The sequence below is a fragment of the Phaethon lepturus genome, unplaced genomic scaffold (assembly GCF_000687285.1).
Source record: "Phaethon lepturus isolate BGI_N335 unplaced genomic scaffold, ASM68728v1 scaffold52261, whole genome shotgun sequence".
Lineage (NCBI taxonomy): Eukaryota > Metazoa > Chordata > Aves > Phaethontiformes > Phaethontidae > Phaethon > Phaethon lepturus.
The window spans coordinates 4,472-16,232 of record NW_010519441.1 but is presented as its reverse complement, the minus strand read 5'-3'; the positions used below and the strand labels follow the sequence as shown (position 1 = coordinate 16,232).

The 11,761-nt window shown below is 41.1% G+C and overlaps 1 protein-coding gene across 1 annotated transcript in view; it reads left to right on the top strand.

Annotated features, from left to right (window-relative positions):
• Positions 1-783: 783 nt before the first annotated feature.
• The window catches only part of MYB (v-myb avian myeloblastosis viral oncogene homolog), a gene marked incomplete at its 3' end in the record, with an annotated part of 13,415 nt that continues 2,437 nt past the window's right edge, over positions 784-11,761 (top strand). The window contains exons 1-8 of the mRNA XM_010297035.1: positions 784-939; positions 2,551-2,622; positions 3,310-3,402; positions 3,815-4,035; positions 5,570-5,804; positions 6,631-6,711; positions 7,112-7,216; positions 8,526-8,783. Coding sequence (XP_010295337.1) covers positions 784-939; positions 2,551-2,622; positions 3,310-3,402; positions 3,815-4,035; positions 5,570-5,804; positions 6,631-6,711; positions 7,112-7,216; positions 8,526-8,783 — 1,221 coding nt within the window. The remainder of the gene's footprint in view (positions 940-2,550; positions 2,623-3,309; positions 3,403-3,814; positions 4,036-5,569; positions 5,805-6,630; positions 6,712-7,111; positions 7,217-8,525; positions 8,784-11,761) is intronic.

The window sequence follows — 11,761 nt, the reverse complement described above, 5'->3', positions numbered from 1 at the left end:
TCTGGGGAAATCCCTTAGTCATGAATTAGGTGAGTAGCAGAGTATTTCAAAAACAATATGAGGTGTTTAGAAATGGAGTAGAGGTAATAAAGTCTTAAGTTAGAGAAAGGGAGAGTACAAAAGGGTTCGATCATTCATTGGTTACAGAATATTAAATATACTTGTCCTCTGCCCTTGTCTGTCCAGACCCATAAATGGCAGGCACATTTTATATTAGAGCTTATTGCATGTTAATTCTACCACTTACTGGTTTACTAAAATACAGAAACTTTTGTCTTCACGTATAGGGTCCATAACCATATTCTCAAGCAAGGTTATTATCGGTTAACTTTTTGTATTTGTACACAGTCTGTTTTATTTGGGAATGATACAGCCATCTGCTCTGTTAAAGATACGAAAATGCCAATATTTTTCAGAATGTATGGCATGAGTTAAAGATTCTGAACATGCGCTTGTGTAATGGACACAGCCTCTAGTTCTCTTTATTGTCCCAAACATTGTATTTTAATTCGAAACCTTCATTGGTTGAAAGTTTGCCAAATGTGTAATTCACCACTGATCTAACAGTAAGAGCAGGTCTAAACATGCACAGTAATACGAAGGTTGCCAGCCCTTTGCTTGTATCTGTGGATACCAAAAACAGCAGAACCAGTTCAGAATACTAGAACAACAGAATGCAGAACAAAATCTTGTTGTGCAAGTTTTAAAACTTTTATCTGTGTTAACCTTTGTAAGGATTGTAGTGTGTTTTTTGTGCTTTGTAATTAAGTAGCTCAAGTCCTCATGATCCACTCTGTGTCTCACTGTGTTTCCTTCTGCAGTATATATAGTAGTGATGATGACGAAGAAGATGTTGAGATGTATGATCATGACTATGATGGTCTGCTTCCTAAGACTGGAAAACGTCACTTAGGAAAAACCAGGTGGACCCGCGAAGAGGTAAATCCGAGTTCCTTCATCTCCTGCACATAAAAAGACGGAGAGAGCACAGATCATATTCTTTTCCGAGTTGCTTATCTGCAAACTAACTTCGGTGGTAGTCCCATGTGTATGAATGGGGACAAAGTTTTTGACCCTTTAGCTACATTCAGTGTTTTATTTAACTTCTAGGGTCGTTCTTCTCTTTTAAATAAAATGTATAGACACCACTTTTTTATGTCCACCGAGGTCTGTGTTAGAGGGATGTGAGTCTCCCTGTAAGCTCTGCTGGAGAAACAGGTTAAGACTCACCTGCAGCAATGCTTGATTGTTGCTGCTACCTATTTTTGTTTGAAAACGGTTGCTATGCGAGAACTGACGTGTGTTCAGTGTCCCACAGCAGCAAACAACTGTGGCACAAACTGCTGCAGCCCTCTTGTGCCATTTGAAATTTGCACTTTAATTGCAGCATTGTGATCCTGAGTGGAAATAAATTAAAAGCTGGAGAAAAGAAATGAAGCAGTACCAAAATTGAGCGTTCAAGGTGTATTTTGGTTTTGAAGGTCAGAATGCGTTTCAGTCACCGTACCCTTGTACTGACTTTCCGCATAAATTGTGGTATCAAACTCCCTTGCCAGGTGGATATCCTGTGGCCATTTGACTGGGTTGAGTTTATTGTGAAATACATTAATACAGTTCTTAAGTTATGTTTTGACTTTCTCCTCTCTAACAACGTATATTGATACATAAACAGTGGCAGGTCACCTCTTGCAAGGTATTTTTTCTTGAATCAGAGTCTGCTCTTAGAGCAGCTGGATGTGGTCGTGATGTGGCCTGGGAGGAGGGGATGGCCAAGGAGCCCAATGGCCACTTTCCTGTCGCGTGAACTGGGAGCATACTGGGAGGTGCCAATCGGGGGAGGGGAGGGTTGCTCCCCTCCTCTTATCTCTTGGGACAGTTCTCGCTGGTCTTACACTATCTCGATGTTTCCCGGTGCATGAGATTGGTTCCTTTTGTCTTTAGGGTCTACATATCTGGCCTTATCGTTAAAAACGCTGGGCCAAATTTTGCGCTATTGCGAGTAGGCACAGCTCCCTCACAATGATCAGGAGCAAAAAGGAGCCATTAGTTTTATTGTGCATTCATTGTACACAGATCGGCAATGAGCAAATTACTGGAAATCCCATTACTTGCAGGGCTTATAAAGCTTAAGGCTGTGATTTTTGGAGGTCTCCAAGCAGCTGGGTGCCTGAGTGTTACTGAATTTCATTGTTATTCTGATGCCTGGCATCTAAACATCCGTGCCCTCCTGTAAATCCAGTACCAGCATAACAGTTACATTGCTCTGAGCAGTAAGATGGGAATGTATAATTCAAGTCAAAGAACAGCACAGAAAAGTCAGCCTTTCTCCTGCAGCACAGTAAATAACCTGCCAAAATCCACAGCAGCAGAAAAATCTCAAGATTTAGGCAATTAAAAATATGAGAGGTCTACAGACCACCTCCCATGACCCTCAGGACACAGAAATAGATGTATAAAAAGCTGGAAGGAAGCTTTTTGGTTTTTAAATTTATTTCATTTGCATTATAAGAGATTGCAGTATTAATTATGTCTGCTTTTTTAATGATTCAGGATGAGAAACTGAAGAAGCTTGTGGAGCAGAATGGCACAGAAGACTGGAAAGTCATTGCCAATTTCCTTCCTGTAGGTGGATATTGGTTTCTGTTTCCAGTTCTAGCGACAGCTCTTTATCAGAGGTTTCCAAGTAAGGGAAAAGGGAGTGGTTGCTGTATAGTTACATTTTTGCGGGAGATATAAAACCTCCACAGATGGAGACCTCATAAGTTTAGTTAGAATATTGTGGAAACCCTTACCTTTAATTTTCCTTTCACTTCTCAGAAAGGGGTGGAAAAAATTCAAAGAACCAAAAATGGAGGGTGGCGGGATGTTGCAGAGTAAAAGGTCGATGGGACATCGAAACAAAGCGCCTTAGCACAGGATAAAAAATAGCTTTATTGAGTTGTAAGTATGGTTTAGAAGAGAACTGCTTTGTGAACACTTTGGCTGTTGTAGAAATATTGCATGTGAAAGCATGACAGCTATGGGGCCAGATGGTGAAGATTCAGTTTGTGTAGTTCTGGTGATACAAGTCGTCGCTGCATGAGCAGTGGCAATCCTTCCTAGCTCAGTGAACAGGTTGGTAGTTCTTCTTCCAACTGGTTGGTTCCAAGGTTGGTAGTCCTTCTTCTCGCACCTACCGTATCACGCCGTGGTGTTCGGTAGTCGTAGTTGAAATACGTCAGGAGCAAGTGTACCTAGGTAAGAGCGTTATCACTCTACATTGATCTTGTCTAAAGAATGATCTGTTTTGTATATTTTACATTTCACTAGAATCGGACGGATGTTCAGTGCCAGCACCGATGGCAGAAGGTACTAAACCCAGAACTTATCAAAGGTCCCTGGACTAAAGAGGAGGATCAAAGGGTAATCAGTTTTCCTTTCTGTCTGATTAATGCCTTGCAAACGGATTTCATGTGTTGGGGCAAAACTTCCAGAGACTTTGGTGGTCTCAGGACTAATATGGCCAGAGGCAGACGGATCCTATCAGTGTCAGTGCTTAGTAGTTGTGTAGTTCTTTCTAAGTTTTCTATGCAAACTAATTAATGCTGCTTTACAGCACTGTCATGTAGAATTGCAGTCTAGAAATGGCTTAACTATTACCAGATTTTTCCTTTTGGGTAAAAGTATAAATGGGAAGTGGGGAACCTTAATTGTGTGTTAGTTTTATCATGGCAATTTTGAGAAATGTTGTTGAAATGTTGCTCCACCACAGAAAAATTTCATTGATTCATTATGCATCGTTAAATACAGGCAGTGTTTATGTCCTTCTTTGAAGGTAATAGAACTCGTGCAGAAATACGGTCCAAAGCGCTGGTCTGTCATTGCTAAGCATTTGAAGGGAAGGATTGGAAAACAGTGCAGGGAGAGGTGGCACAACCATTTGAATCCAGAAGTGAAGAAAACCTCCTGGACAGAAGAGGAAGATAGAATTATTTACCAGGCACACAAGAGGCTTGGAAACAGATGGGCAGAAATTGCAAAGTTGCTGCCTGGACGGTAATGACATATACCTTTCGCTCTTAAATAGGAAACAAGGAAAAAGCTGCAGGTCTGAGCAGTCTGTTTCACTTGCCTCAGGCTGCACATTGTAAATAAAAAAATTTTGGAATCAAAACCTGGAAAGCCAGTGACATAGGTGTGCGTTTTTCTCAGCGGGGAACTGTGCTGTTTGGTCAGTACATGGAACAGTACACTATTTTTACATGCTTTTAATGTTGCCATAGGTAAAAAACCCCAGTAAGCAGAGCAAGACCGTAAGTTTCCTAAATGCCTGTGCAATCTTATTTGTGCTTGCAATAACTGTCAAAATTTAAATGGATTTAACAGTGAAGGATCAGGCTCTGCAAGTGGAACATAATTTACATTCAGCTAAGGGTATACCTTCAACATGAAATCCAGTCTATTTATTCAAAATGATTTAAGAGAAGGCAGCTTCAGCGTTTGTAATTGCTCCTGAATCATCCAGATGATTTTGACCTGTTTAAAATCCACGTATAAAATAGGGGAAACTGGCTTCCTCAAACTCTGGTTGTGGAAATACTTGTCTCATTGAAAGCTTATGCACAGCTTGCATATAATTTCAGAGATTCGGTGTCCTATTCGCTCTGTAGTAAAAGTGACTCAATAGAAGATGTAGTCAAGCAAATAATGTAAGCGAGGGAGAGGTTTCCCTTCCCGTTTTTATTCCTGCTATTTGGCGAAACATCTTCAAGATCTAAATATAATGCATAAGATCATGATATCCTTTTAAGCAGGCGTTCCCTAGGCTGCTTTCACCTTCTAGAAGAAAACAAGAAAGGAATTACCCTTTGGAAAGTTCTTCTGTAGCTTCCACACATCATAGATACCGCTTTTAACAGTACTGTGCGGTGATGTTTTTTGAATAGAGGAGCTGTTTCTAAGTGTGCTCTCAAAGTCTCACAGAGTTGATAAGCTTGCTTCTTGTGACTCATTTATGTGAGAATTTGAATCTCAGTTTTTCTGCAGATAAGAAAATATCACAACAGCTTTGTTTACTGAATTTGTGTGTATAGCATGATGATGTCATTGTCTAGGTGGCCAGTTGGAAAGTTGCTTGGAGCTTAGTCTTTGCACCACTGTTCTCCACAGCCTTTGCTTTCCAGCAGTGAGATACAATAAAACTCCACTGCAATATTAAGACTTAAGAAGATGGTGGTGGCAGTCCTTTAGGGTAGCCTGAAGGGGGTGTTAGCCTTTGCTGTCATCTCACCTCATGGGAATGAGGTGAAGCTGAAGTTACTAATTTCTTACTGTTTGAGGACCTAAGGGCTTAGAGGTTGCTTTAAAAAGTACATAAACAAAGGTAGCCCATTTGTTTTTTTCCCTGCCTTTTGTACTGAGCGCCTTTCCTGAGAAGTTGAGAGTAGGATTTGTGAAGGTACGGGCAGGAGGAAGGTCAGAGAACAGCTCGAGGTTTAAACAGAAATGCCAACAGCAGTTTCCTGCCCATTAATCTGAATTGGAAACGCTTGCTTTTAGAACTCCTCAAGCGTATGTATGTCTGTTGCAGAACTGATAACGCTATCAAGAACCACTGGAATTCCACCATGCGCCGCAAGGTTGAGCAGGAGGGCTACCTGCAGGAGTCCTCCAAAGCCTGTCACTCCTCGGCAGCCGCCGGCTTTCAGAAGAGCAGCCACTTGATGGCCTTTGCTCACAACCCACCTTCTGCGCAGCTGCCAGCAGCCGGCCAGCCCCCGCTGAGCGGTGACTACCCCTACTACCACATCTCTGAGCCGCAAAACGTAAGCGCCCGAAAATGGCGGGGTGCGGGGGGTGGTGGTGGTGGTTTGCTTTGTTGAGTAGGTGGGTGCAGTTTAGCCACACCTGGTTTTGGGAAGCACCAAGGGTTTTCCCCCAGTCTTGGTGGGCTGGTGTGTTTTTGACGTCAGGTGAGGACTTTGGCTTTGACTTCATTCAGTGATGAAAGTGTGTACGTTTCAAATTGATTGCCAGCATTCAGGTGGTGGAATGGGGTTCAGTGTTTTAACGTCTTGTAAGCAGCAACCATGTTTCCCAGTACTGTTTCTTACAGTGGTGAATATTGCATTTCTTGAAAATGAGTTGAATCTGGTTAGTTCTGTGCTCTGTGTCAAAATTTCCCATGTTCCCTTCAGTAATATTCTGTTTGTGGGTTGCCTGTCAGAACCAAGTAAACAAGTGTTGTTTTTAATCTGATTCCTTTTCTATTAATGATTAATAATGAAACAGGCTGCTGCTTCAGACAGTTACATTGTAGAGTTTTAGATGATAATAAATTGCATCTTTTGCATTTTCACTTCAATTTAGAAAAATCTTACAAATGTATCTATAAATTATTCATCTTTTCTCATTCAGGAAGGGTAGATATTTCATATATGAATTTTCTTTGTTCCTCTGTAATGCTTACCGTCATATTCCTAAAAAAACCTTACTTTTCTTGTAAGCATTGTTGGCTTTTTTGCTATTTCATCTCCATAGATTATAAGTATTAAGTACCTAAAACCAAAGTATGTTTAACACGAATTCACAATGCAGGCAGACAATATGACAGAAATAATAACTTTTAGTGTCTTTTGCTTTTTGGCCTAGGTCCCTGGTCAGATCCCATATCCAGTAGCACTGCATGTAAATATTGTCAATGTTCCTCAGCCAGCTGCTGCAGCTATTCAGGTAGATAACTTGAACCTCATTTCAAGAGTCAATTTGTTAAACATTTGATAAGTGAAAATGCAGACATTGTACATTAAGGAAACATTTTAACGTAATGAATGTGGTGAAGAGAGAAAATGGGGAAGGTGGGGGAGTTCTAACATGGCTAATGATTGCTTCTTCTGAAGTGAATTTAAAACACAGTAGTTGACATCTGGTGTGATAGCTTTCACTTTCTCCATTTCAAATGTCTATACTGAAATTCCGCAGGGACTTTGGTAGTGGAAAACACAATTGACATTTGTTTCATCTTTGAGTCTAATTTGGCTATTATAACCACAGGACGGCAAGCCATAAGCATTTCAGTTGCTACATCCTATCAGACCTTTATCTTTTCTTTTCCCTTAACTCTTAATTTCAGAGACACTATAATGATGAAGACCCTGAGAAAGAAAAACGAATAAAGGAATTAGAGTTGCTACTAATGTCGACTGAGAATGAACTGAAAGGGCAGCAGGCATTACCAGTAAGATTGTCACTGTGTGCTTGGATGGAGGGATAGCAGCATTACCCCAGTGCTTGTCTTTTTAACTTTTTACTCCCCCTCTGCCTTCGATACTAATCAAGGCTCTATATTTCCGGTTTGAAAGGATGAAACATAGCACATATATAATCTGTATTTGCTTTGTAAATTCTTCTATTGAAAAAAAAAAAAAAGGCAAACAATTTGCAGGTGTTTTACTTCACAAAGTGGGAGCAGGTCTGGGCTCTGTAACGTGATGTAATATTTGAAACGTGATGATTGTACGAAAATGAAAAATCCCATAGATCTTAAATCAATGGGATCTGCATTTCTGAAAGTGTGCAATGGTTCATGTGATGAAAATGTAGTGCCTGTACATTAGGTTTTTCCTCTCTGTTGTATTCTTTCCTTCAGCTGTGTTTTATACACTTCATAAGCTTCAGACCTGATGCATGTTTGACAGTTTGTTTTACTTCTCTGAATAATGTTAGATTCTTCATAACTGCATGTGTGGAGCAAATGCTGGCTATTACTGAACTCTCATACTTCGTTGTACATGCCATTGGATGTTAATGTGTAAAAACCCTTATGTAATTACTTAACACCATCACCAAAGCCAAGAATCCCCAAATCATTTCTGAAGATAGGTGATAGCCAGCAGATTCTTATTTTGGGTAATGTTTAAATTAATAGTAAAACAACTGCATGCGTGATACGTTAGTTTGGCCACTTTTTAACTTTAGTTAATGTTTTGCAATTTCTTCTGTTGCATGATCACACTGGAAAGAAACTTCTGTTAATTTGTTCTTCTGCTTTCCTAACCACGTTGATTTGACAGCCTCTTCATTGCATTGGTGTAAGCTGTAGCCGTAGACAGGGACAGAAGAAGAAAAGGAGATAAGCAAACAAAAGCAACTCTAACTCTTTAGCCTTCTACAGTGCTGAGTGCTCAGTAGGGAAATCCTGCCGTTTCTTGCTTCTCACAGAAAATGACTTGCAGACACTTTTTCAGCTTTTGCAGTAACACAGTATGAATTGATTATGTGTTAGTAATGATATGCTCATAATCCTGGAAGTAAATTATGAGGTAGCTTTGGGATAACAAATACAATGCCGATATTACTTAAAACGAGATCTTGCACTGATGAAAGGAAACATCTTGACAATTGTTTCATAGGCATAAGCTTTTAGATGATGATGCAACTACTTTTATCTTTCCTCCAGTGGCATCTGACACCTTGTGCAATTTCATTGCTAAGTTCCTTCTCCCTTTTCCACCCCCTCCTGTTCTTTTTTTTTCTTCTTCCTTTAGACACAGAACCACACATCAAACTACCCCGGCTGGCACAGCACCACGATTGCTGACAGTACCAGGACCAGTGGTGACAATGCACCTGTTTCCTGTTTGGGGGAACATCACCACTGTACCCCATCTCCACCGGTGGATCACGGTTGCTTACCTGAGGAAAGTGCATCCCCTGCACGGTGCATGATTGTTCACCAGAGCAACATCCTGGATAATGTTAAGAATCTCTTAGAATTTGCAGAAACACTCCAGTTAATAGACTCCGTAAGTAGACTTGCCGCCTCAGGTGGATTCGTGCGTGGTCAAGGAGTAAGGGGAGAGGAAGGGGGACCGTCCTAAATGCGTTTCTTTTTTTTTTCCGAGTAACTTCTAATTGCTACAAGATCTGAAGCTTAGTTTCTGACACAACAAAACGCGTCTGCTCATAAGTGAAGCCCTCGAATGTGGATGCGTATGGTCTTTGTGGGTGTTTCCCTTTCCTGCTACATCTTGGTATGGGAGTGTGATTTTTAGCAAACTGCACAACAGGGAGCTTGAAACGATCTCTCGATATTAAGTCTCCTTAAAATAAAGTCAGAGACACCGTGAAAGATTTTAAACAATGAAATGACACTTACATATATTCGAAGCGACACATGCCGACAGTTTATATGTGGCTGCTCATGTGTCTGCAGCATTTTCTAAAAGTTTCTGTAGTAGCTGCTTCTCAAAGTTTAAGGGGCTTGCCCTGGCATATGTGAAGAACTGGCACCACGCATTTGAAATGCCAGGTAGCTGACTGACATTGACATGGGCCTTTTCTCATTGTGCTCTCTGGGGTACTGCATGTAACAGAAGTGGCGCATTGAAATACGCTTGCTGGTGGCACCCTCCTTCATCAGCAGACGTGTCTGCTTCATGCAGCATCACGTCCCATTCGGCACATCCAGAACAGGCATGGAGGTTAGGAGGAGACCAGTCTTGGTTTAGAGCCCAAGGCACACATTTTTGGTAGTGAAAGGCACTGTCTTTACACCAAGCAGAAAACCCTGGGCAAGTAGATAGTGAGGACTTCATTTGACTCATTGTTTCTTTAGGGACTCGGTTGCCGGCTGCACGACTAGGATGTTAGGCAGTTTGGTGTGATCAAGGTATATACTGAAAACACAAATAAACATTCACAGTGTTGCTACTCAAATAAACAGGATCAAGCTGAATTGAAGTGGGAAAGACTTCGGTGGTGGTGGTGGTTACGGGCATATCCTAGCGCTGTATTTTCATGAGGTGGCACTATACACTGTCTTATAGCTTCGTGCCTCCCACGTTGTTTCAGGATCCTTCATCATGGGGTGATCTCAGCAGTTTTGAATTCTTTGAAGACACAGACACTTCGTCTAGCAAAGCTCCCTCAGACAAAGTCACGCAGCTTCAGCAAGGAGGGGCCAGTGCTTGTAGACCTCAAGGACACCCCATCACAAACTTGAGCAAAATCATGTCGAGTCAGGGCTCTCCTGGCTCACCAAAGTCCTTATCTGCCTCACAGGGCAGCGCAGCTCCGTGGGTCCTTCTTCGCAAAAGGAGAGGGCACTCCAGCCCCTTAGCCAGTGGCCACGGTAGCACCTTGGTCCTAGCTGACGCCAGCAGCTCATCTCCTCCTAAGTGCTCCCCTGTCAAAAGCCTGCCCTTCTCTCCCTCGCAGGTAGATCAAGACTTCTGCACAGATGTTACTAATTCTCAAAAGTCACCCCAGCCTTAACAATTTAGAAACTAATCCTTTGGAACAAATGACTAATTACCGTTGCACTTGTTGATTTCACTCCGTGTTTGAATCTTCTCACTGCTCCTAGTCTTCACTGCTGACTTTAGATCGTCAGCAAGCTAACTGTTGATTCTCTTCTTTTAAATTCATCTGTGGGGCTTGGGTTTGCGTTTGGTTTTTTTTTTTTTTTTTGGACCTTTTTTTTGTAGGGGAATACAATTGCTTGCTTTGCTCTTGCTGTTAACTCCTTCAGCTATAGAGTTTAACATTTCTCATCATTTGTAATACTTTCCATCTCTGTCCACTTGCAGTATGATTCACTGACCTAGAAAACCCCAAACTGCATTTAAATAGCATTCAGGTTGTGAGACAAACTGACAACAACCAGAAAATTCAAATCACAGCTCGCCATCCTCAACCTGGGCCATGTTGGTTGGAGCGGAATAGGAATGAGGAGGAAAATGGCCTGTTACAATGGCCTGGCGTGCACTTCCAAATTCCTGTTGATGGTTGCTTTGTTTCACAGCTGTAGCACTATTTAAAAGTGTTTTGGTTTTTTTTGTTTGTCTGTTTGTGTTGGTTTTGCCGTGGTTTGACTTTAGTCCTTGAAGCATAGAAAAACTGTTTCATGAAGGATAGTAAAAGGTTGCATGTAATGATCGCCCACTGTATCTCCCATTACCTATTGGTTATTTTAATCATCCTAGCTGAAATCCGTATTTTCATACATGCCATATTTTTATAAAGTGTATTTTAATCCTATGCAAGTTGAGTTTAGAAGGCAATACAGTGAATTGTTGTCAGAATAAAGGATACCAAAAATCTCACAGATTTGTAGACACTAGAAATATAAACAATATTTTAGGTTACTAGGTAGAACTCATGCTAAAAAAGCAATTTTCTCCAAACTAATACTGCCGCCTCCTTCTTGGTCAGCTGCTTCTATTCCAAAACACTCCACATACCCATCACAGGTGGCAGTTTTCATTTTATGCTGTGAAAACGGAGCACCTTGTTTTGAGAGAGGTGATAGGAAATCTATTTTCCTGTCATAAACACTTTATTTACTGCCTGAAAAGCACCTAGATTCCCCATATAAATCTTTGTGGAATTTAGCCCCATTTCCTGTGGGTTTATTCCTGAAACGTTCCTTACTCATTTTGATCCAGTTTTCACTTGAGCACAGTGCTCTTAATATTAATTAAAATGTATTTGCAGAAAATCCAAATCAGGCTTTTAAGATTTGGCTATTAAAGTGGTGGAGAGTGTTTCTCATTGGAACAGAGTGTCATTTTCATTATAACTCCCCTTGCTAGAAGTGCTGGTTTTGGCTTTCTGAGTGCTCCAGCCAAACTGTTGAGTATTGTTTTGCCACATAGTCAGGTACCCCACATACATCTACTCGCATTGTAGGGTCAGGAGAATCACCTAGGTCGATCAGAAGGAAGAAATTAGTTTTCTTCTGTTCAATAACGTCAACTTAAGAAGTCAGTCTTGTAATCTG